The sequence below is a fragment of the Sceloporus undulatus genome, chromosome 5, assembly GCF_019175285.1.
Source record: "Sceloporus undulatus isolate JIND9_A2432 ecotype Alabama chromosome 5, SceUnd_v1.1, whole genome shotgun sequence".
Taxonomy (NCBI): Eukaryota; Metazoa; Chordata; class Lepidosauria; order Squamata; family Phrynosomatidae; genus Sceloporus; species Sceloporus undulatus.
Window position 1 is genome coordinate 166369747 of NC_056526.1, and position 25732 is coordinate 166395478.

The window sequence follows — 25732 nt, forward strand, 5'->3', positions numbered from 1 at the left end:
TCATCATCATCATCATCATCATCATCATCATCATCATCATCATCATCATCTTTATTTATATCCCGCCTCTTCCTGTAGGTTCGAGGCGGCTTACAGTCACAATAAGATACAGTCCAATAATACAATAATAAAATCCAACACACAAATAAAATGCAATACAACTCTGATAAATTCATACAATAAATAAATCCCTCCTCCCCTGCCTCCTTACATATAATAAAATAATTTCTAATATAACAACAATGGAATATGAAATAAACCATTAAAACCAGCAATTAAAAACAATTGAGAGAGGAAGAAGCAGGTATGTTAAATAACCAATAGGGAATGATCAAAATGATGAACTACGAAATAATAAACCACAATTCCTAGCCCGGAGCCAGGGCAGTTAAAAGCAGTCTCAAACTGGATCATTTCTGCAGTGTGTTTTGGACCTAACTGGAGGAGAGAGGAGTTGGGGTAGCATGAGCTTTCCTCAACTTGAGCTTCCTTCCTCAAGTGTATGTTGGCATGTCAGGACTCCTGGGAGCTGAAGTCCAACATAATCTGGAAGAGGAAAGTTTGGGCATCGCTGGATCTGGTCCCCCTGACACAACAACAACAACAACAACAACGAGGAGGAGGAGGAGGAGGCAGCCTGCCTTGTGATGCAAGCAGCAGAGGCAAGGCGTCCTGGCACATGCCTGGCATTAGGGAGTAGGCAAGCTGCCCTTGAACTTGGCACCTAGACAGCTCCTTGTTGGTGGTGTTTGCAGGGCGGGTGGCACTGGAGATGGGTGGAGATGGGCAGATCAGAGCCAGACAGGGAGGGATGCCAAGCCGATTAGCAAGAAGAGGAGGAGGAGGAGGGCTTGACGGAGGTGAATAAAAGGAAGATGCGCTAACTGGAGCCCAGGGTTTGTGGCTGTTGTTGCCCAGAGCCAGAGAGAAGCGATGGAGCTCTACAGCAAAGCAGAGACCCTGGAGCTGCGGAGGAAGCACATTGGGTGAATCTCAAAGGGCAAAGCTTAAGGGAGGGCGGCTGGGTGGGCAGGAAAGGGGGCAAGGGAGGCAAGGGCATGGTGGACTGAGACCAAAACTGTCCCAGTTACAAAGTGGGGTAAAGAAGAAGAGGGAGACTTCTGGCTGGAATGTAGAGAGATCTCCCTTGTAGAGGACTTGCTGAAACAAATGACAGCACTTGCCCATAGAGAATCATAAGGGAATATTTACCCATAGGGAAACAGAGAGGAATACCTGCCCATAGAGAAACCATACTTGCCCATCGAGAATAATTGGGGTATACATCAGGGATCCATTGGGGGAATCATTGGGCAATTCCCCCATGATTCCCTATGGGCAAGTATTCCCCAATGTTTTCCTATGGCCAATTATTCTCCAATGATTCTCTATGGGCAAGTATTCCCCAATGATCTCCTATGGGCAAAGATTCCCCAGTGTTTCCCTATGGGCAAGTATTCCCCCAATGATTTCTAATGGACAAGTATTTTTCAATTATTCCCTATGGGCAAGTATGGTTTCTCTGAGCAAGCACTGTCATTGGTTTTAGCATGTCCCATCCTGAGTCTTGAGACTCACTGAAAGAAAGTGGTTGGCAGCATGAGCTTTCTTAGACTCTAGTCTACTTCCTCAGATGCATTTAGACTTAAGCCTAGAAAAACTCCTGCTGCCAACTTCTTTCTTCCAGTGAGTCTCGAAGGTGCTACAAGATATCTGTACATACTGATTCTACAGACTTAACACAGCTGTATCTTTGAATTCTTGCTGATGTTTGACTTAACTGGCTTTGATACATCACTTGATATTCTTGAAATGGAATAGACACTCGTGGCAGACTTTTCTATCTTTTGTGGCATCCAGGCCTGGATATGTTCTCATAGTAGTTTGGATGTTGGACTACTGGAGACCAGGGTTCAATTCCCAGGTGGGCCGTGGAAACCCACTGGGTGACCCTGGGCAAGTTACACTCTCTCAGCCTCAGGGGAAGGCAATGGCAAACTTCCTCTGAACAAACCTTGCCAAGAAAACCCCATGATTGCTTCACCTTTAAGAAATAATTTTCCTTACATAGTCTGTATATCACAGAAATGCCATATATTTTGAAAGGTTCTTAAAAAATGTTTGCCCTCCATCCAAGTATTGTAAAGATAGCGAAAATACACTGGGAATAAGCATTCACTGGAGTTTACCTCTAAAGTAAGAAATAGATATTCTTATTATTATTTGGACAATCACAAATATAAACTGTTTTCACATAACATAAAGAAAATGCCTAAGCCATGAGACAAGGTTAAGAGGTTTTACATTTTACTAATTTCAGCCCAATATCTGAGTATATTCTTGAAACTCTTCTGTTGAAATCCAGCATTTGGGCAGCCTGTTTGTTTGGGGGTTTTCTGCTGCATTAATTGGGGTTTATGGTGCAATTTCAGTTCAGTGGGTAAAATGAAGAAGAGGTTGTAAACACTATTTTAATGCAATAATAATAATAAGAAGAATATATATTTCTTACCTTAGAGGTAAACTCCAGTAAATGCTTATTCCCAGTGTACTTTTGCCAACTTTACAAAACTTGGATGGAGGGCAAACTTTTTTTTAACCTTCACAATTTATTGGTAGTTTTTAAATGATCCAATTTTTATTTGAGAAAAGCAAATCTTTCTTTTAAAAAAAACTTTAAAAGATTATCGAGAAACAGAAAAAAACAACAACACATACCTTCAAAGGTGTTTACAACCTCTTCTTTATTTTACTCACTGAAGTCATTCATAACCACAGTAACAGCAACAATATTCTGTTCTCAGAGTGATTCTCCATGAGTAATACATGAACACACACACACACACATATATATCACATAACACAGATATATGTATCTGTTTGTCCAAATATCCTCCCTTGCCATTGTGCACCAGGTTTCTGTGCCTTTAGTGACCCTAAAAATAGTCGATTAACAACTTGCAAGGTAGATCATAAGAAACTTGGCCAAGTGCAGCTGATGCATGGAGATTCCTGTCCTGTGTGTGGCATTAGAGGAGCTAATGTTAGAGTCCGGGGTCTACATGTCAGCGTGTAAGATTGTATAACACTCTCCGATAGCTCAACTCATAGTCCTTGCATAACTGGTGTTATGTAAAGCCGAGCCTGTGTTTCTGCCCCTCTAAAGAGGAGAAAAGTTTTGTACAAACTTTTTGAGAGCTTGTTGATTCTCCTGGGTTGTTATTGCAACTCTTATTAAGCTAGTTTGGCTCCAAAGCAGAGCTGGGAACAAGTTAAAGGCATCAGAGATCAGGGCTTTGGGAATGTTTTGCTTGATAAAATTGTTTGCTGCCAAATGTTTTAGGGAAAAGCAACCACAAAGCTCTACAGAGTCTGTTACTACTTCTCTGTCCCATGAACATGGTTTGATGCATGTGCAACTATCACCACACACCATTGGTTTCTCTCTTGTGGAGAGAGCTCTGTCATGAAAGCCCCACAATGCTTCATCACCTTTTCACTACAATCCCAGGGTGACCAGATATCTTAACCACAAAGAAGGACAAGGCACCGCAAAATGTAGAACATACAAAAAGGTAGGACATCATAAAATAAAAGCTAACACTTTTAAAATAAAAGCTTTACAATAATGCTCAGAATGGAGGACATTTTGGAACTTGTCCTGGACAGAAAGTTGAAATGCAAGACATGTCCTGGAAAAGGAGGATGTCTGGTCATCCTGTACAATCCCCACTGTCTCCAACCTTATATATGCTCCATAATACATGCAGAAGTGGAGCTAAATTGGGGTCTGGGTCTGTTTTGTGTAACATGGTTGAGGCCATATTATTTTTTCAAAAATTCTTAATACTCCCAATCTTTGGTGCTTGAATTGTTCTGAGAAAAGAAACAGAAGCAGAACTCTGTGCATGCACTGAGGGACTCTGTTTTTTCTGATTGACTACGCTCTTGATATGGTTCTAAAGTCAAACAGTGAGTTTCATGAAGATCCTGTTTGGGTACGGTCTGGAAGAGAAACTACCTTCTTTCTCTAGGACAGTTCCTGCTTCTAGTGCCTGATTTTTATGTCAAGTGTACTGAGATCTAGAAGGCTGATTTGCCCATTTAGCACATTGTGATACACTGTGACCTGATTCACTTGGTACACTTTTAGGGCTGCCAGGTTTTCAAAGCAGCAATAAGGGACAGCAAAAATTTACATGCAAGGTTGACAGTCAGGAAGTAGCTATTAACAAGTCTGTGTTCCACCTAAATGTGGATGTGTGGCTTCAAGTTATCCATGTTGGCTGTCCCTTCTCTGCCCAAGAGTGCTTGTGCGTCACAAAACTACAAATCTCAGGATTCTGTAGGATGGAGCCATGACAGTTAAAGGGGAGACAAACTGCATTATTTCTACCATGTAGATGCATCCTGGGTTTTCTTAGGCAAAGAATATGCAGTAAGTAGTTCTGCAGTCCTTCCTCTGAAATATAGGGACTTGACAGACCAGTCTCCCATCCAAGTACTAACCAGGACTGATAATGCTTAGCTTCCAAGATTAGAGAGGACCTGGATATTTAGGTCTTGCTCTAAATAAACACCAAATGAAAGTATTGATTTCAGTTAACTTGCCCATGTAAATCAACATATTGTCCACATTCATAAATGATACGATGCACACCTTTCTGTCTTTATGAAAGGACCACACCCCAAAATACATAAATTCAAGGCAGCTTGTTTATCTATATAAAAGGGAAAGCTTTCCAACCCTCAAGTAGGGGGTATCCTTTCTGGCAAGGGACACCAGCCAGGCTTTATAGATTTCTAGTAAAAGACAATCCTTATAATAAAGGACATCTGGCAACCTTATGAACTATGCCAGTGTAACTGCTTGCATACCCATTGGCAGTGAGAGGTTAAAATGCATAAGTGCAGCAGCCGTGAAGAAAGTAAGTCATTGAAGATAGCCGGGTTTTTGTGGGTTTTTCGGGCTATGTGGCCATGTTCTAGAAGAGTTTCTTCCTGACGTTTCGCCAGCATCTGTGGCTGGCATCTTCAGAGAATGTTTGCCTGGAAAGGTCTTGGGTATATATATATTGTGTGACCTGGAAAGGCAGGAGAGATTTGCATGTGTATGGTTGCATGTGTATGGTTGCCAGGTGTCCTTTATTATAAGGAGTCTCTTTTATTAGAAATCTATAGCAGGTTTTGTCTGCCTTCCTTCACTGCTGAGAGTCTCTGGAAAAAGCGCAACCAGTGGCATAGTGAATTGCATACTGGCTGCTCATTAGCAGTTTGCATGTAACTCAAACTGGATCAGATTTGCTGAAGAGGCTATCAAGTGATCTGACTTTGTCTCTGCAGTCTCATCTCCAGATGTGTTGGATTACAATACTCACTACCTAGTTGAGGATGATGGGACCTATAGTCAGCCCATTTCAGGGCTGCTAGCTTAGGTTGTGTGTGGCTGGTTTGGAAGAGCCACCATGATTTGTGGATTGGACTATGACACTGCAGACCAGGGTTCAAATCTCCACTCAGCCACATAAACCCACCAGATAACCACTGGCAAGTCACATGCTCTCAGCCTCAGAGGAAGGCAAAAACAACTCCCCTCTGAACATAATGTGGCAAAAAAACACAACCACAAAACACCATAATAGGTTTGCCTCAGGGCTGTCATAAATCAGAAACAACTTGAAAGCACATAACAATAACATCAACCAAGTTTTGACAGGTCAAAGCTTTCCAACATATGGAAGTATTCAGTTCTTTAAAACAACAAGCGTGATTGACTAAACATGGCCTTATTTACACTTAGTTTTGTTGTTGCTGGAATTTCACCATGACAACACTTGAGGACCGTTGCCTGTTGAGTACTTATACAGTATATGCTCAGAGGAGCTATTCAAGAGACAGGGTAAACTAAAATGATATGATTTCATATTTCAGGCCTTCATGCAAGGTGTTCTTTGCTAAGGATCCCATTAAGATTGTACGGGCTCATGGGCAGTATATGTTTGATGAGAATGGAGAAAAATACTTGGACTGCATTAATAATGTAGCACATGGTAAGAACTGTAGCTTAACATGTGTAATATAGGTTTGGGCATCCTTTAACAACTGTCTGATATTTTAAAATGGATATACTGATTTCTAAAAAAATATTTTAGTACTAATTTTAGGTTGTTTGGCATTTTTGGACTGTTTTAATTAGTATTTTACAGTATCATTGATACAATTTGCATTCATCATAGTATATAGTTTCTTGTTTTTTTTATCAGAATTGTTGTGTTGTATGCCACCTTACTTCTTAATATTACAAGAAAGGTAGAATATAAACCAAGTAACCATGTAAATAGGCAACCTTTTGAAAGGTCCCATGTATTTTCAGATTTGGATTGGGATGTGTTTACAGATTGTCTTTATTGGCTCCATTAACTAATAGCTTTCCTTCACATACTTGTTTAGTTGGACACAGCCATCCAGATGTGATCAAGGCTGCAGTGAAACAGATGGAACTACTCAATACCAATTCTCGTTTTCTCCATGACAATTTGGTCCAATATGCCCAACGTCTCACAGCTACACTTCCAGAACAGCTGTCTGTTTGCTATTTTGTCAACTCTGGGTATGTTTGAAAGATTATTTCCTTGACATTATCTTTTAGAAATTTATGTAAATTCTGCTCTCATTTTAACAGCTCTAAGGAACTTATCACACTACATTGCTATAGTGCTACATTCCACTTTCACAGCCACTGCAACATCCTATGGAATCCTGGGATCTGCAGTTTAGGGAGGAACCTTTTGAATTTCTCAGCCAGAGAATTCACTTGAGGACTGTTGGGTCAGAGAACTCTTGGGTCTCACTAAACTACAAACCCCAGAATTTCCATGGGATATTCCCATGGCAGTTAAAGTGGAATATAGTGATATAACAGTTTAGTATGATAGGGACTTAAGACCTTCTAGAGCTTGTTTGAGCTTCATGTGGAAGAAAACCATATAGAGAAGCTGGAACAGTATTTATTTATTATATATCCCACTGCTTCTCCAAGAATCTTTACAACACTCTGGCCTAAATCCCATTGTTAGTGCTGACTAGAATAGAGTCATTTAATCAATTGGATTTTTATATATGGAGACTGACAATGCAACAGTTTATTCAATGGATCTATTCTAGTATGGAATAACCATATTAGTGAACCCCATTCCCTAGGGCCTGTTACAGACAGGCCAAAATAAAGCTGCTTCGAGTCACTTTGGAAGTATGGTATTTCAATGATGCATGTGTCCTAAGAGTCCAAAAGCCACACCAAAGCCGCGCTCCAGTCCTAAGCCCAACAGAATATTCTGACACATTTAATGCCCCCATTTAATACCAAAATAAAAATGGGAGATAATTGGATGCTTTGGGGAGTTCAAAAAAAAAGGTGGTTGGAGCTGCACTTTCCAGCATATCTGAGGCACAGATGCATGTGTTTGTCATTGCAATATCTTGTTGCTTCTATAGTACAATATGTATAAGGTAACTTAGGCTTCACTGATCTGGTTCACTCCAGCTATGGAGCTTACCGCACAGCCCCTAGGGACGGGATCAGGGCATGATGAAAGGGAGTGGGGTGGGAACAGAATAGATGCTATTTCCCATTTTATCACATGCCGGAATGCTGCCGCCGCCACCACAAAACATTCCCATTCTGTTCCTGATCTGTCCCAGAGGAGGCAATTTTCAGGAACGCTTCTGAAAAGTTCCTGAAAATCACCTCCTCTGGGAAGTATCAGGAACGGAATGGGAACTTCCAGCAGCAGTGACGGCATTCTGGCATGTGATAAAATGGGTGATAGCACCCATTCTGTTTCCATCCCGCTCCCTTTCGTCATGCCCTGATCCCATCCCTGGGGACTGTGGGGTAAGCTTATATGTTAAACTCAGTCTGCTTTACCAGCTGGATGTGCTATAGATATATTCACTACAAGTCCTACCATGCTCACCTAGCATGACAAGAAGCAACATAGGGTGTGTCCAGTTGGGAAGGCAGAGATAACTATTAGGTTCAGATATGCAGCTGTCCTGTTTCTCTTTCTACCTCTCATAAAGCTGACTTCTGCATGGAAATCTGTTTCCACAAATTACTTTTAGAAGGGTGGCTCTTTTGTTTACTTTTGGGTGAAAGCTTAAAGGCTGGAATTCATTAAGGCAGTTACAAATACATAACCTAGAGTTAAACATTTCTGATTGGTTTGCATTCTCGATAGCTATATATTCACTGCTGTAGGGAATATGTAGGGACTGCAAAAGTCCCCCAGTTTCTACTTACCAAACAATAGCTGTGAACAATGGCTGTCTGTTTCCCATCCCCTCCCATCAGCAATCTCCACTGTGACAGGGAGAAGCAGGAACTCTGTCACAGTACCCCCTTGCACCAGAGATTGATTGTGGGAGGTAGGATGGGAACATTAGTCAACTGGGAATTTGAGGCAGTCAGGCCAGGAGACAGTAATCTGCATAACTAAAGTGGTGACATAGCTAAGTAGCTGAAAGATCATTCTGGACCTACTTTATATGGAGTTCTCCTGTTACAATATCTGATTTTGTTTCTTGCTAATATTCCATTGCAGATCTGAAGCAAATGATCTTGCTTTACGCCTGGCTCGGCAATATAGCGGTCACCAAGATGTGGTTACCCTTGATCAGTAAGTATCCTGAAGAAATGTGGTGTATGTGCTTGCAACTGAAATTAGGTTAAACTAAGCTGGTGCAAAAGTTCATTCTCACATGGGTGAGAACTGTTGTCTAACTGTCAGATAGGATGCATGAAAGCATTGGATTACTTTGTATTTATTTTTCATTTCAGTGCCTACCATGGCCATGTTACTTCCTTGATTGACATCAGCCCATATAAATTTAATCAGTTGGGGAAAAACAGCAAAAAAGAATTTGTCCATGTGGTGAGTATTATATAAGACTTTCAGTTACCATTCCACCATACACAGAGGCACATTAGTGTATTTCTGTGTGTATTCTTGTTCAGGTAAGGTGCCCCACAAAATAGCAGAAATATAGATGTGATGCTTCAAACCCATAAATAGAAACAGAGCTTGGAGAAGCTACTTTTTATTGCAACATCCAGGAAAATTTTGGGATCACTTTCAAGCTCTGAATACCCTCAGGAGTTATCCAAGTGAGACTGTCCAGATACAGCATTACTATCTGCCAATACTCATGCTCATTGGGGGCTTCTGAATATTATAGCCCAAAGAAGTAACTTTACAAACATTTCAGACAGTATATTGGCTGGAATAACAGCTTTGGTCAGGGTCTTTTCCAGCTTAGCCAAATATACCCTACTCACTATTTTCTTGTTAAGAATAATTCTAGGGCATCACTGATATGAAAAGCAAATGCCGACATCCTACCATAATTGTGAAAAGTATGAATTTTGAATCCATTTTCTGGATAATTGTTTTCTTCTCCTAGTTAAAACAGAAAAAAAATCTATGTGTTTCTTTTGAACTGGTACATTTAATTGTATAAAACAAAAACAACTATGAGAAATACCTTTAAGAACCTAGAAGGATCCATAGTGTGGATAAGGCACTGACACAGAAGCAAATTACTTTCAAGAGAAACCAAATTGTACATGGACATAGATATTTTGAACATGAGTATGCAATACCTGAAAATCTATTACTTGATAATGCAAGCACTGTATGTATTTTAGAAGGGGAAATTTTCATTGATACATGCCTCTATCTTTCAGATCAATGAAATAAATATTTCTTATCACATACACACATATACGCGCGCACATGTGTGTGTGTGTGTGTGTGTGTGTCATACAGACTTGGATTTAAAAAGAATAAACTCTGAAGAAGTGGTTGAATTCTTCAGGAAGAATTCATAAAAACAGATCTGTCAACCAGCAACTGTCTGTCAGTAGACACCTTTAATAGTGGAAATGGATTATTCAGTACCATATTATAGTTTGTTTCATGGTACTACTTTAACACTAACTTTTTATCTGTTTTTGTCTGTACTAGTTTTCATCTGGTTTTAATCTTACCCCTTCAATTTTGATGTGAGCCTCCCTAAGTCCCTGCTCTAAGACAGAGACAGAATATAAGCCAAATAAATAAATATTAGGTAGGATTTCCAGCTTCTGGGAACAGTGGGGATTGCTAGGAGCACCTTCTCCTGCTAAGTGAACTTTCCAGATATATATATAATTGTGCATTACTGCAGACAGACTTTTAGATGGGCTGTTGGCCTTTGACTTTCATGTTTTCTGTACTGCTTGCCCAAGAACTAGGAATACATGATTGCCTCCAGACCCAGCTTTCTCCAAAGAGAAGGAGAGAAGGAAGGAGCTGATTGGATCCTGATGTAATTTATACTCTTAAGCAGACATATTGAAATCAATGGAACCTTAGATGTACCAAACTTAAATCCCATTAATTTCAGTGGGTGTTCATTTAGCATGTTGAAGTTTAGATCATTCAACCCATTAAATTTGAAAATTGTATTAACCTAATGTGAAATATTTTATAAACAGAGTCAGTAGGTGTTATATAAACTTTTCCATACCACACACCATGAAAGATTACTATTCTGTTTCTGCTGGAGGAGGAACAGTGCAATTACAAATGAACATATAAAAATTATTAGTACTTTTTGTTTCACTTTTAGGCTCCTTCTCCAGATACCTACAGAGGAAAGTACAGAGAGGACCATCCAGATCCAGCAAGTGCTTATGCTGATGATGTGAGAAACATTATTGAAGAGGCTGAGAAGAACGGCCGAAAGGTATGTAAAGTGTAAAGAAAATCAAAATGTGTTTAGATTCTCCCCCACAACCTGCAACAATGCTGATCCTAATTAGGTGACCTGATCTGCCTTTTATGTAATTGAAATTCATTTCAGTTCTATTGGATTCCTGGATTTTAAGGCGCTTCTTGTCCCAGACCCTTATTTTACAACTCTCATAAGCACTAATACAAATAATATGTAAGGATCAATTTAAAAAAAAATAACAATGAATAAATCTAAACTTAATTTCCTATTTCATATGAGGTCCAATCAGCAAACTAATTCTGAATTTGTTCTCCATCCACACTTCAAAGTTCTATTCATATCCATGGGGGATGTAGGTAACTTGCACACAACTGCACAAAGCTGTTAATGTACATTAGCGGATAGCTTCTGTGTCCTCTACAAATATGCTAATATGAAGACGATTTATACATTTTTGTAACAAAATTAAGTTCTACAGTGCCAAATATTCACTGAAGAAGATATACAAAGCTCAGCAACTTCTTAGAAGTCCTCCTGGTACTCTTTCAACAGAGAACCAGTGTGGTGTAGTGGTCTGAGTGCTGGAGTATGACTCTGGAGATGGTTCATATCCCTGCTCAGTCATGGAAACCTGCTGGAGAACCTTTGGCAAGTAATATTCAGCTTCAAAGCAAAGCAAAGACAAATCTTTCCCAGAAAAGATAGGACCGCCATAAGTTGGAGATAGGGCCACATAAGCTGGAAACCACTTGAAGGCACACAACAGCAATTCTTCCAACACAAAGCAAATTTACCAAATATATATATGTGCAATTTATGCAGCAGTTACTGACACTCCAGATACATAAAATAAATTCTGACGTACCTCTGGATGATTATTCTTATTCTTGTTACAATGCATTTCCACCAGAACTTGGACTCAAGGCAGCTGGTTGTCTTTGTAAGTCATTAGTAATCATTCTGGGCAATTATAAAGCCTGATGGTGAGGATGATGGTATCTTAAGTGCCAGAAGAAAAACTAGATGATAAAAAATATGAAATGTAGAATTAGAAATAATCAACTAATACCCACAGATTTATAATCTAACTAAGCATGAAGACAAGGGCAAAGAGCAGTTTTTAAAAAAATTATTTATGTCTCCCAGCCTCAGAGGATGGCAATAGCAAACCCCTCTGAAGAAACTTGCCAAGTAAACCCTATGATAGGGTCACCTTAGGGTTGCCATAAGTCAAATATGACTTGGAGGCACACAGCAACAATAGTGCCATCGCCTTACATGGCTCTTTACAAGTAATAGAGCAGCAAAACAGTCCCCTACCCTCAGGTTTATAATCTAATTAAGACATGACACAAAAAGAAAAGGAAATGCCAATGTGGGAGGGGATTAAGTCCAGCAGATACTGCCTCTTCTCTTCCTCCAAGGACAGGACAGGGATGGAGGGAGGGCCTTTTATCTGCTTCTGGACCTAGCCACAATAGAGTTGTGATGCTATTTTCCACAATTAATTGGAAAAGGCACATAAAATAGGTGTGTCTTGAATTTTTTATTGGAGAGATGGAAGGGCTGAATTTTACAAATACCAGAAAATTCCTGGTTTCTAAAACCAGAAAGTATCTTCAAAGGAAATAGATGGAAACATAAAACATCAGATGCAATATTTAGTCTAATCCATATTTTAATTATACAGAAATGCAGACCTATACAAAGAGAAATGGAAAAACATGGGAGCAACAAAGTACAAGGGGAAATTCTAAAAATGTTGAGAAGGAGGCAAAACATGCCACATTTATAGGCAGGAAAGGAAAATTAAGTTACAAAGTGAAAAAACATAGCTATCAGTTATTTTAGATAAGTCTTTTTTTTAAAGACAAGATAATTAAAGGATAAAGGAAATGAATAATAATCTTAAACTTTTTCTTGATGGTGGTGATTATTGAATTTTCTGGACATTGCTAATAAATGCTGTGCTTAAGATGATTGGGAGGGGGGAAAAGACCGCACAAGCTAAAGCATAAAACACAACATATTAACTAAGCAGTAATAAAAGGTGTGCAAACAGTTGCTAATTTCTTTTTAAAAATACAGCTCCCATGGATGTTCATTACTTCAAAAATGGTACTCTCTGTTTTTGGCCTATTTCCCCACTGCCACCTTAAAATCCAAAAGGAGTCTACCACCTGTCTTAAATTCCTTATTGAGATTTTTAAAAGAAACTAACATATAGTTTCTATTTTCTTCTTCTTTTTCTGTTTCTCCCCCCTTGCATATCTTCATAGGTTTTGGTGCCGTAGACCTTGTGCCAGGACAAGTTGATAAAAGTTTCACAACTATGGGGAGCCTTCTACTGCCTGCCTGTAGCGTACCTCTTCGAATATAGTGTATTCTTCTTTACACGTTATCGCTTCATCTTCTTTCCAGGAAGACTGCATTGCCCACTTGGACCCTGCAGATGCTCAGGGAGGGTTGCACACACATAAACACAAAAATAGTGTGGGAGGCAGTCAATTAAATAGCAGATTTGGGCTGTCCCTCCAGAGAGATCTGGGGGAAAGGAAAAGCATAATGCTGAGGAAAAAGAAATGTAAGCTTCATGTTCCAGTCTTATCTGAACTGCTGATCTTGATTCATAATAATATTGATGTTTTGTTTTCATTCCTAGCAACTGGAGTGCCTCATCTTGATATGTTCTTTGCTTAAGTTATCTTCTTGAGCAGGGGTGCCCAAAATATACATATGCATATCTTCAAATTTTTGGCATTTTGTTCATTTGCAGTTTTTAACTCTAAAAGAGGATGAAATCAGCCACCACAGATTGCCACATAGAGTGAGCTGATATAAAGAATACTGCCACTTAAACAACTATTATGGGGCAATTAGTAATAATAAATAACCCATCAGAAGAATGAACCTTATAGTCCATTGGACAACTTGAAAGTAGATGTGTCTTTGGTATACTCCTGCTAAAGTAAAAAGTACAAGAGTACTCTGAAATCCCAAATACAACCCTTTTTGAATATGAGGTCAAATAATTGGCTCCAATACTGGTTAGAATTAAACTGGGTGATTTCCCTAGCATTGAAGAATTGGGCATCCCTGGCAATTTATTTTGTTGTTGCTATCACTGTTCATAGCTGTTCAAGGAACAACTTAGCTGCCCAAACCATTTGCTCATTTATTTCACTTGTTTTTATAGGGTTCATACCTGTAACTGTGGGTTTGTTTGAAAAACAATAGGTATAGGAGCACCCTTTTTATGACATCTTCTCTCACTCAGATTGCTGCCTTTATTGCTGAGTCCATGCAGAGTTGCGGAGGCCAAGTAATTCCACCTGCAGGCTATTTCAAGAAAGTTGCAGAGTATGTACAGTGCTTGGAGTGGGTTAATTGTAGTGGATTATTTAATACAGCAAGGCACCAAAAGAGTTGATGAGATGCAGTTTGACACCGCTGCCATGGCTCAGTGTTATAAAATTCTGGGATTTGTAGCTTTGTGGGATATTTAACCTTCTCTATCAAAGAGCTCTGATACCACAACATACTTTAAATCCCAATATTTTATAGGATGGTTCCATGAAAGTTAAAGCAGTGTTAAACTGTAGCAGCAGCCAGAGTCAAAAATTACTTCTCTATTCTACTTCTCTGGGAATAGGTATTTGCAGCTTTCTTTTTGTATGAGAAAAACAACTCATGGTCTTTCAAATGTTGTTTAGCTGCAACTTCTGTCATCTCATCATTGTTTAGGTTGTTTTAGGTTGATGGAAGTTGCAATCTGACAACGGCTGGAGGACCCAAGTTACCAAGTCATTTTTTTACATTTTAAACAATTAAGATTATTTTTTTGTAAATAAATATTATCAAACAAATAGGTAAGCTTTCCCAGAATGAAGTTTGGCAGGTAAATATGGAGGAATACCTGTGGATCCAAATTATCTGAAGCAGTACAGATATGCAGTGGACACCTTCTTATTGTACAATAGCTCTGCACATATTTTAAAAGGTTGTCAATGATATATGCATGAATGTTTACACTGATTTTAAAAAAACCAACCCTACAAGTTGAAAACTAGCAAATTGGGAGAAAGTCAGATTATAATAGCCCTCTGTAGGCAGGAGGTGACAATACTGTGTAGACAGTGTGGTGTAGTGTTTTAAGTGTTGGACTATGATTCTGGGGACCAAGGTTTGAAGCCCCACAAGTGCTGATTAGCAATCAGTCCCACTGCAATCCTATAAATGTCAACTCAGAAGTAAACTAGTGGAACCTACATACTCATAAATTAGTATAAAGTTGCAGCCTAAGTCAACTATGTAAGTTGTAATACATAAAGTATAAATTATAATGCAATATTCATAACAGTGTACTTTAAAATATTTCATTTGGTTAATTGATTACTGATGGTGAACTGGATCATCCAATGCGTTGGAACCCATCTCACTCCATTCCATCTCTCAGTGTCTCCAGTCCAATAAAGATAGTTCTCTGGCCTGATACAGCATACTCAGGCCAACTGAATCTGTCTTCTCAGTCGTGCTATAAATAACATATGGTCTGATGAATTTTTGTTGTTTTTGTTCATTTTTAGATGTAAAAAGGCCCTTGTGGGCCATGCAGTGTTCAATGTTTTGGCAGGGAGTGATGTATTTAAATGAGGCATAAACTAACTTAGGCCTGTTACAGACTGCCAAAATAAAGCTGCTTCGGGTCTCTTTGCAGGTATGCTATTTAAATGATGCATGGGCCCTAAGAGTCCGGAGGTCGCGCCAAAGCCACACTCCATTCCTAAGCACTGGAGTGCAGCTTTGGTGCAGCTTCTGGATTCTTACGATGCATACATCATTTAAATAGCATACCTCCAAAGAGACCCGAAACAGCTTTATTTTGGCAGTCTGTAACAGGCCCTAGTAAAGTTGTGTAAGATGGAGAAGCATCTGGACTGTTCCTCGTTTTTATTTGCAGATCGGTCCACAAAGCAGGTGGTGTTTTCATAGCTGATGAAGTCCAGGTTGGTTTTGGCCGAGTTGGGAAATGTTTCTGGGGATTCCAGCTACAAGGTGAAGACTTTGTGCCTGACATCGTCACTATGGGAAAGCCAATTGGAAATGGCCATCCAATGTCTTGTGTAGTGACAACAAGAGAGATTGCTGAAGCCTTTGGTGCCTCTGGATTGGAGTACTTCAATACTGTGAGTATCTTGTCTAATACTGAAACTCAGAGATTAGACTTCAGGCTATACTGCACATGCTTGATGATCACTGTTGGCTTGTATGCATGAGTACATCATTACACATTGCCACAGGAAAACCTTTCAGATCACCTATTAGAAATTTAAGCATTATTTTTCTACTGCGCTAGTTCAGACATCCAGAATGATATAACCATTCACTTGGCACTCATAGGCCTATGTACCTTCGACTTTATGAATATAGGTATTACATTCCCTTGAGGATATCTGCAGACATTGCAGAGACAGCAGGCACACCAGGTGAGTGAGGTGGATAGCTTTGTCTCCATTCCCCATTACATACCATATGGTGACAGGTATCATCCAGTTCATTGAAGCTTATTCATGTGCTGGGTAGTCAAGTGGTGTGCATGCATGTCTCAGCTAGCTTTCACTCCATTAAAGAACAGATATTCTTAATATCTAAGTGAAAATTCAATAGAAAATTTATGATTATATTAAATACATAACACTGAGAACATGGGTTGAATCAATGCCTAGTCATTCTTAGAGTGAAACCAATGGGATTTAAGTTAGTAATTACCATGTTAAATTCCATGGATTTTATAATCTACATCTGGTTCCACCAATTGTGTTTTCGTACCACAATGCACTTGGAAAAATAGCTTGAGAAAATAGTAGGCTGGTCATTTATGTTCCCAAAAAGGGGCACAGATTTGCACAAAGTTTGCATATGCTTAATACATATCTAGATGTACACAAATTTAGGAGTAGTTGCTATAATTTAATCCAAAATACAATGTATCTTGCCTGAGTGGGGAAAACTGTGTCCAGGTGACCTTTGTACTTGCTCAGTCTATTGTTCAATATTAGCTTTAGATGGGAAACCTCAGTATCATTGTTTTATTGGTCTTTATCCTTAACAGACTTGCACTGAACAGCTCTTAAAACAGAGTGTGCCTTCAAACAGAGGCACACTGTATAAAGTAGAACATATCACTACTTTAATCAAATACTAACCTCTCTTGCTACAATATTCACAAAACCTTCAGGATGACTGAAGCTAGAGTAACTCTCTCACCATTTTTGATCTTAGTTTGGTGGCAACCCAGTATCCTGTGCAATTGGTCTTGCTGTTTTGGATGTAATAGAAAAAGAAGATCTCCAAGGGAATGCCACACGTGTTGGGAACTACCTCACGCAACTACTGAAGGAACAAAAGGAAAAACATCCACTGGTTGGAGATGTCAGGTAAGTTTAACTGTACAAAATGACACAGAATAGTATATTATGAGTTTCATATAGGGAGATTACTACCTCCACCACTACCTCTCAGCATCTACTATGTGGGGTGATTCCCCCGAATGGTAAGATTGGCTCTAGTATCATATCATTTCTCAACAAGTGGCTTAGATAAAGACTTTTGGCACTGTATGTATGTATGTATGTATGTATTTACTTTATTTATATGCTGCCTTTCTCCCAGGACAGGACCCAGGACCGCTTTCATTACAACAAATTAAAAATGTTTACAATAAGTTTAATACCAATTTAATAAAATCACATTAAAACACTATAAAACAAAGTACAAAAGTTAAAAACAGAAAACATTATTTATTTATTTATCATGGAGCATGGAGAGGCATACCTCACATTTTGGAGTGTGAAACACGAAAAACTAATGAAGGCATTAAGCAAACACAAATGACATTATTTAAAAAGCTAGGTTATTAGCTGTACAGAGAAGCAAGGCCTATTAGTCACATTGAGCATTTATAGCAGTTTGATTCTACTTTAAATGCCATGGCTCTAGTCTAGAGAATCCTGGGTTTTTTCTTTGGAGAGGGACCTAGAATTCTCTATTGCACTCTCCCTGAACCAACGCACTAGAGCTCACTTAATTCCATCCCCAAATTAAAAATTCCAAGATTCCACAGGATGGAATCATGACTGTTAAAGTCTGATAGTTGGACCGCTGATGTCCCCTGATTTCCTCTTTCTCTTTCTTTGCATTTTAGAGGTGTAGGCTTGTTTGTTGGAGTGGATCTCGTGAAGGATCGACAAAAAAGAACCCCTGCCACTGCAGAAGCCCAACATATCATCTACAAGTAAATATTTTGAGCTGATTAAGCTAGATGTTCCTTTCATTGATTCGATTTTGCAAGCTTCCATGTTAGATATGTCTGGGCTGAAAGGTGGTAAACCTGGGCCTGAGTAATTTAAGAGGCTCCCATCACTCACTGGTTTAATTGTGTTTGTCTAAGTAATCTTGGGCAAGTCTAACTCTCTCAGCCTCAGAGAATGGCAAGGGCAAACCTTCTCTGAAGAAACTTGCCAAGAAAATCCGATTATAGGTTTGCCTTAGGGTCAAAAATGACTTTGAGGCAGAACAAAAAAAAAGATTTGTTGACACAGGCTTATTTCTGCCATTTGGCAGACTGGGATAGCTGCCTCAGGCAGCTTATTTTGGATAACAAAGGGGTAGAAAATTGCTATTAGGAGTAGGAGAACAACTATGTTTTTACAGTAGAGAGAGATGTTTAGAAGAGTTTATGCCTCAGATAACTTAGCCAGCCTTGGGTTAAATTCTCCCTCATCTATACAAGTGTGAGCTTCATGTGAAGCCCACATGTTGTTTAAGTTTTTTCAATGATATTTGCTGCATGATCCTCCAGCAAAGGTGGAATATGGATTAGAAGCCTAATTTGAATCATGTATTGGATATAACTAAGAACTGACATATCAGCTTAACTGTTAACACATCATCTCAATAAAACATTGAATGCTCACTGAAAAGATGACTAGTCCTTTCAGAATATGCCATAATGAAAAAGAGTGATTTTCCTCCATTCACTCCAATTTAAATGACATCTTTAAAGCAATTGGCATCTTACTATTTACATTCAAAAATAAATGTGTTTTTCCTTCTGACCAGGTTAAAAGAACAGAAAATCCTTCTAAGTGCAGATGGACCTTATAGAAACATATTGAAATTCAAGCCTCCCATGTGTTTCAGTATGGAAGATGCAAAGTTTGTAGTCAATCAAATTGACGAGCTTCTCACCGGTAAGCATTCTTGCTGGATGCCAAACCATGCCTACCTGTTGGTTTACAAAGCCAGTCTCTATGACTATGACAGATAGATTGATTCATGAAGAAGCAACATAGGGAGGAGTTGGATAGAATGCAGTGGCTATAGCCTTGTTTTGTGTCTTGGTACATTCAAAGCAATTTCCAGGGAAGACATGACCACTAGAGATGACCACTAGAGATGCCAAGCCAAAACAAGAGTGGCTACTACTGTTCTGGCCATGTGGTGAAATTTTCAGAGACATCATCTGGCTGATCATTGATAGAGATGGGAAGTTAAACTATACAGGCCTCTGTTTGCATACAAATGAGTTCTTAAGTTTGTACTACTTTAAGCCCACAATTTATTGATTGGTGGATCTGAGGCAAAATATTGGTTTAAATGTATGTCTGAAATGGAACTCTGATGGGATTAACCTAGCTGTGCAAGTACAAGAGGTAAGACCTGGATATGCTCAACCAGCAGAAGGGATAGTTAAGAGACATTTAGAAAGAGCTGTTACAGAGATGATAGAATAAGTGTGTTTTCTATATCTGCAAACATTAGGACCAGAAGCAACATGTTCAAATTACAAGAAAGGGCATTTTAACTAAATTTTAGGCAAACATTTCCTGACAGTTGAGTGATGGAAGTTGAGAAATGGAACTATGCTTGCATGAGCAACTAGGAACAGTAAAGGAAGAGTAGAGATTTAGAGGCAGAGTTTTCTGAAATGTTCCCTTTCCTACCCTTTTGTGCTATATTGCTTCCTTAACCCATAGGTTGATACTGTATTCTTAGGTTTGACTTCATTGTCTCTGACCCCCTATCCTTCTCAGTAGTTATAGCCATGGAGCTGTACCAGGAAATGCCACCTTTATCTATATATCAAGCATATATTTTATATTCTCTTCACTTAAGATGATCTTTGATACTTATTTCAAAGAGCTGCCCAACAGTGGAGCTGATTGCCTTGGAAAGGGATGGCCTTTCATTTATTAAAGATTTTAAAGCAGAGGCAGAATGTCATTTATCATGGGGGCCACAGTAGTGGATTTTACTCTTTTTTTCACTGGCAAAGAGTTAGATTTGATGACCTTTGAGGTTCTTTTGTGGGCTGGATTCTGATTTAGTTATGGCAGACTTGATGAAATCAATTATTAGTTAGAATAAGTTTGACTCTAAGTGAAACACCCTCGTAGCTTTAGCAGTTAAAATGATGGATCTTTACTATTCTTGGATCTAACAAAGGAAAACATTTTTCTCTTTTTCCTAGATTTAGAAGAAGCAACTGTAATAAAAACTAGAAATGGACTACCTACAAGTGTACAGTGCAAGCGAAAAGTAAGTTGAAACATTTGGAAATCACAATGCTTTAAATCACATCAAGGATAGGGATTAAAAGCAGGACAAAACTTCCAATATGCAGTGAAGATAGACTGTCACTACTTATTTGGAACAACTTTTAAATACAAGAGCCTGTCCTCAGTAGTAAATATTCATAAGAATTTCAGTGACAAGCAATGCGGGTATTTTGTAGGTAGAATGTGAACCCAGGCCATTTCTGTTCCTGCAAAAAAAAAAAAAAAAAAAAAAAAAAACAACCTCCGGCACCATCCAAATCCAATCCATTCTTCTGGCAAACATGACATATGTGGCTGTAATTCAGTACATATCAGCATAACATTCTGTCTGTTCCTGTGTGTTGTAAGAGAGTCTCAGCAATGAGGGAGAAGGAAAAAAAATATGAGCTATACTCAGGTTGCTTTTTCAGCTTTCCTTCATTCTGCCTTCACTGCCAGAAAGAGAGAATCATTGTGAGGGCATGGGGGATGGGGAGAGGACTGCCATGCCAGGCTGGCTGCTCCAAAAAGCAGCACAGTTAGTGCACTGTGATAATCTAGAAGAAGAATAAGTGTTTCTCTGCATGCCTGAGATGAGCTCAGGTTTGAGATTTACAGCAATTCTGTGCGAGAGAGAGATGAGGAAAGAATAGCTATTGGGTGACTGTGAGTATGTGCCAGCCCGATACACTTGTATGCAATCCACATGGCAGCCATGTGCTCTGCTACACTGTGCCTGTATTGGTTTAGTCCATTCATTTTCCTTTGATGATTTGGTGGCACAGCAATAACAGTAACATGTTAGTAATGAGTTGCCCAGCAAGTTACTTTCTAGACCTCAGTAAAGGGTAATCTGCTGGGTGATAAGGGATTAATTGATTTCTTTAAAAAAAACAAACAAGTTCTGCATATAGTAGCGCATTGAAGTGAGGTATGTGCCTTCAGGTTGCCTGTCAATTTATGTCAACTTCATGGATTTTATAGTCAAGGAATACTCAGAGATGGTTTGCCATTGCTTTTCTATGAATGTAGTCTGTAGCACCTGGTGATTACAACAACCCACTAAAATAGACTGATCTGACAAAGTGACTGATCCAAGATTATACAGTGAGTTTCTTTGCTAAATGGAGACCTGAACCTGGAGCTCCCAAATTTTAGCCCAGCACTGCCCTGTGTTCAGCCCAGTCCTCTACACCACACTGGTTCCATGTATAAACATGGCTTATTCATTTAAAATGTGTGTTTATTTCAGGTGCCTGCTGATGAGAGCTCACACTCAGAAGGTATCAGCCATATCAATGGAAATGCCTGCAGACAAGAAAATGGGTTTTGTGCTGAAAGCCATACAGTGTCTTGCAAAAGAATTAGGACATAATGCAAAGATTTACAACGAAGAACAAGAATGTATGGTTAGGTGTATTAAAGAAGGAATGGGTGTATCCTATAACTATATATGAGACTGGATGTTTATACTATCTGAGGAAGAAATACTCATTCACTAGTGGTTTACATTTGGAGGATCCTAGCATAAAACTAGCATAGTTCCCTTTGTTTAAAATGTCTAAACAGAAACGTCAGGAAGAAAATTTTCTAGAACATGGCCACATAGCCCGAAAAACCCACAAAAAACCACTTTTTTCTGTTTGAGATTTCTGTTTGAGATTTCAGTATCAGGATATTAATAATTTCCCATGTTTTAATGGATGATTTACTGCAGTATGCAGCATTCTGGTGGGGCCATTCATGCCAGTGCTGAAATTTTAAAAAATTGCACAGTTAGTTTTATCTGTAAGAGGACACATGCAATAACCAGGTGGCATATATATATATATATATATATATATATATATATATATATATATATAATCTTCAAATCCCACACCAGCTTTTTTAATGGGAAGAGGAATAAATTTAGTCCATATTCTCTCTAATTTGCTGAAAGAGATTTCAGTTTCTTGTTGCCTAGGGCATAGATGCTACCTGTTTACATAAGCAATCTCCTCTTCCAGCTACAGATATGTGCAAGGGAGTTGTCTTGTTGTTTTACATTCACCATTGAAGATTTTATTATTGACTGTATAATATGACTGAACTTTATTATCTACATTGTGGTTGAAAGCTTGATAGTACTATTGTATATAAACACATTGACCAGAATCATGTTGATGACAGATGTGCATGTGACCTGGGATATATGCGTGTAGATCTTTTAAAGTTTGTCACACAAGGAGGTATCCAGTACCCCCTTACACAGTATCTCCTATGCAAGTCTGTTTAAAAGGGAAAGTCTGTGCTCCTTTGGATGCCATTGAGATGAATGCAAGGTGCCTCTGCAACCGAGAGAGAAGAGGAGCCATTGCCTTCCTGGATTTTCATTGTACTCACTGGAGATCTCAGACTGCAACATCTGCTGTTTCCTCTCATCTTCAAAGGTGCAGCCAAACACCTCTTGGGCACCCTGCACCATTCTCAGTCACTAAATGGCTGTGGAAACACAAGTTGCCACTTGAAAGCTGATTTCCCCATGGTGCTAAATGAAACAGAATTGAGCAGGCAAAGTGTTATGTTTTTTAGTTCTACATATCAGTTTTGTCTTTACTGTTATCAGCATTCTTTATGAACTCTTGGCAGAAAACTAGTTTGCTCTTTATTAGCGCTCTCCCTTGTTTTTTTTTTCTCCAAAGAATAAAGCTATTTTGACCTAAGTCCATGTGGTTTGAAATAAATAATATTCCATCAGTATATAATTATTACTTAAGGTTACATTCTTTGTACAGTTGATCTTTACCCTTGTTTGCTCACCTCAAACTGGCCTTAGCTATAAATTAACATGAATAATGCATATAGGTATTACTTTCTTGGAGAAGATGAGTAAGAGTCCAGAGGCCACTTCTGCTACCACATGTTGCAGTGCCTTGTCAGCATTTTTGAATTATGCATAATTATAAGTGAGCAGTCTAGCAAGATTGTTTGGGCTATCCACATTTTCCATGGAAAATAAACCTTGGACATATAAACTTGTTGATGGTCCCACTTTTTTAAAAAAAGTATGTGATCTGTTTAAATAACAGGCTGTAAATGCTAGCCTACTTTTAGAATACCATGATAAGGACTTATTCATTGCTTTATTGGTGTTAGCAAAGTACCTTCAGAGACTGAAGTGCATATGCTTGCAAAGAATGATTTCTGATGATATGAAGAAGTGACTCCACTAGCCACTACCATTCCTGCTTCTTCAAGCAATCCTCTTGATTTGGCCTTTTTCAAGAATAAAGACATTTTGTAGCATGAGGCTGGCCTCTCTGCTGAATATAATAAAAGGAATGTAAATCACATCCATACAACAAGAAGAAAAACAATTATCATCATCATCATCATCATCATCATCATCATCACCATCAACAACATTTGTTTATAACTCCACCAAAGGGCAGAAAATCAAATATATACATTCAGAGACTAAAGGAAAGGTAACAGACAAACAGCAACCTCACCACACTTCATTCCATGTATAGAGTCTATCTGTATGGCCTAGCCCCCAAATTTTACTTCTGTGCTGGTGATGGGTCCTTACAGCAGTGCTGTAGTTCTCAATAGCTCAACTTTATTGTCAAAGAACCTGGGTCTCACCATGATAGAAACAACAAAAAGACTTTTTTCCTAAGTAGGTAATTTATAGATTTGCAGATATTATAGTATAATATTATTTATGGATCATCTTAAAGGCATTAAAATTGCAGTAATATTGTTGGGAGAAACAAACAAATGATTTGATAAGTTGTCCAAAGTTATAATAACACTGTCAAGTATCGGTTTTACTCCTATTGTAACTATAAAACACAACGATTAAAAATTGCAACACTATTACTGGGCATAAAACCCTGAATCCATTTAGATTTCAGGTGTGTCTATTTAAACAGGAAAATCCAGTTTACCTTTGGGTTACCCCAAGATACTGCAACCACAGGCTTGTCTACACACACTGATGCCAGTTCGGGAGAACTGTCCACACTGTTTTCCCTTTCAGATACACCCATATAGTACGCATGGCCACACGGCCATAGCTGCTCCACTCAAAGGTCAACCACAGTTACATCTTGGAAGACTTTGCCATTTCTGAAATAACACATTACAATGCTGCTGCTGCTGCTGCTGCCAATGGTGACAATGCCTTTCCCCTCAGCACAGTCAAGGCAGCTTACAAAGTTATAACAGTTACAGATAAAGGGCTACATCATGAAAGAATTTCACAGTTAAAATCATTAAACTATAAATAGAACCAATCCCCCTTTTAAAATACCCATTGGAACAAATACAGACAGTACAGGACATTACTAAATGCCCATGAATTTAGTAATGTAACTTTTGCCCATGAACAGCTAATTCCCAAAGGGCTGTTGCACCAAAAGTCTCTGCCTACTATTGAAAGGATGCCACAGAAGAAGTCAAGCTAGATATTCACAGAAAAAAAATTCAGAGCAGCCATGAAGAAGGACTTCATGGGATCCCACCTGAGGTACCTGTGAGGGTACCGTGACAGAAAGAAGGATCTTCCTTGAGGATCTCAAGAGTTGAACAAGCTCATGTGGAGGAACTTGAGTTTGGACCTGAGCCTGTGCAATGGTTTTCCCTTGTTTGTAGTGGTGCCAGACACAACTCTACTCTCCACCAAAATGGCCATTGACTGCTGCAGGGATTGGCTATGAAAGCTCTCTTACAATTTTAACTGACTGGCCACCTTTGCCCTCCTGGACCTCAATGGGACCTGTGCATAAGTATACTGAAGAAGCATTACCTTCCTTCAGCTCCAAATAGAATTAGGTAGGCATTTGGTTCCAGCTTTAGCCACATCATCTTTGCCTGAAAACTGCTGTTCAAAGACAAAGAAATGAGTATAAATCAGAGGTAAAGTTGGATACAAACCTCTTTGCACAAAATATTTATCTATTAATCATTTATTCAGCATGTTTCATGCCTTAGAAAAAATGTCACCAATCTGGTGAACCTCCTGGCATTGGACTATGGAGTTTATCACACCGCTGAAAAAAGCATCTGCTGAATTCAAGCTTCCTTCAGGCTGCACCTTGGTGTTATCACATGGCTTTGCTCCCCAAAACCACCACCCAGGTACAGCCCAGCTCCAATGCTGGTCCCTGAACATGCTTCAGTGGCCATTTTTCAAATTTGGAAAGCTCCCAACTTTGAAAAATGGTTGCCGAAGTGAATTCAGGGGCCAGCATTGGAGCTGGGCTGTACCCGGATGGTGGTTTTGGGGACAAAAGCCATGCGATAACACCAGGGTACAGCCCAAATGAAGCTTGAATTCAGCAGCAGTAAGACACTTTTTTTCACTGGTG

The 25732-nt window shown here is 39.0% G+C and overlaps 1 protein-coding gene across 3 annotated transcripts; it reads left to right on the top strand.

Annotated features, from left to right (window-relative positions):
* The first annotated feature begins 830 nt into the window (after positions 1–830).
* On the top strand, positions 831–23080 carry ETNPPL (ethanolamine-phosphate phospho-lyase). Of its 3 annotated transcripts, XM_042467207.1 has the most exons (13): positions 831–986; positions 5932–6050; positions 6451–6610; positions 8604–8678; positions 8840–8933; positions 10672–10788; positions 14054–14136; positions 15737–15962; positions 17059–17213; positions 17981–18070; positions 18898–19028; positions 20309–20376; positions 21628–23080. In XM_042467207.1, exons 1-13 carry the CDS (start codon positions 934–936, stop codon positions 21748–21750), a joined length of 1494 nt encoding a protein of 497 aa, XP_042323141.1. In that variant the 5' UTR covers positions 831–933; the 3' UTR covers positions 21751–23080. The 3 variants fall into 3 exon arrangements, with proteins under 3 accessions (XP_042323141.1, XP_042323144.1, XP_042323143.1); XM_042467210.1 differs by lacking the exon at positions 18898–19028; XM_042467209.1 differs by lacking the exon at positions 5932–6050 and having other exon boundaries at positions 834–986.
* The last annotated feature ends 2652 nt before the right edge of the window (positions 23081–25732 follow it).

Excerpts from the sequence above, each read along its gene's own strand:
- ETNPPL (XM_042467207.1), top strand. The coding sequence starts at position 934 with ATGGAGCTCTACAGCAAAGCAGAGACCCTGGAGCTGCGGAGGAAGCAC. Across the intron at positions 8,679-8,839 it reads GATGTGGTTACCCTTGATCA|TGCCTACCATGGCCATGTTA; the intron begins GTAAGTATCCTG and ends TTTTCATTTCAG. Across the intron at positions 8,934-10,671 it reads AAAAAGAATTTGTCCATGTG|GCTCCTTCTCCAGATACCTA; the intron begins GTGAGTATTATA and ends TTTCACTTTTAG.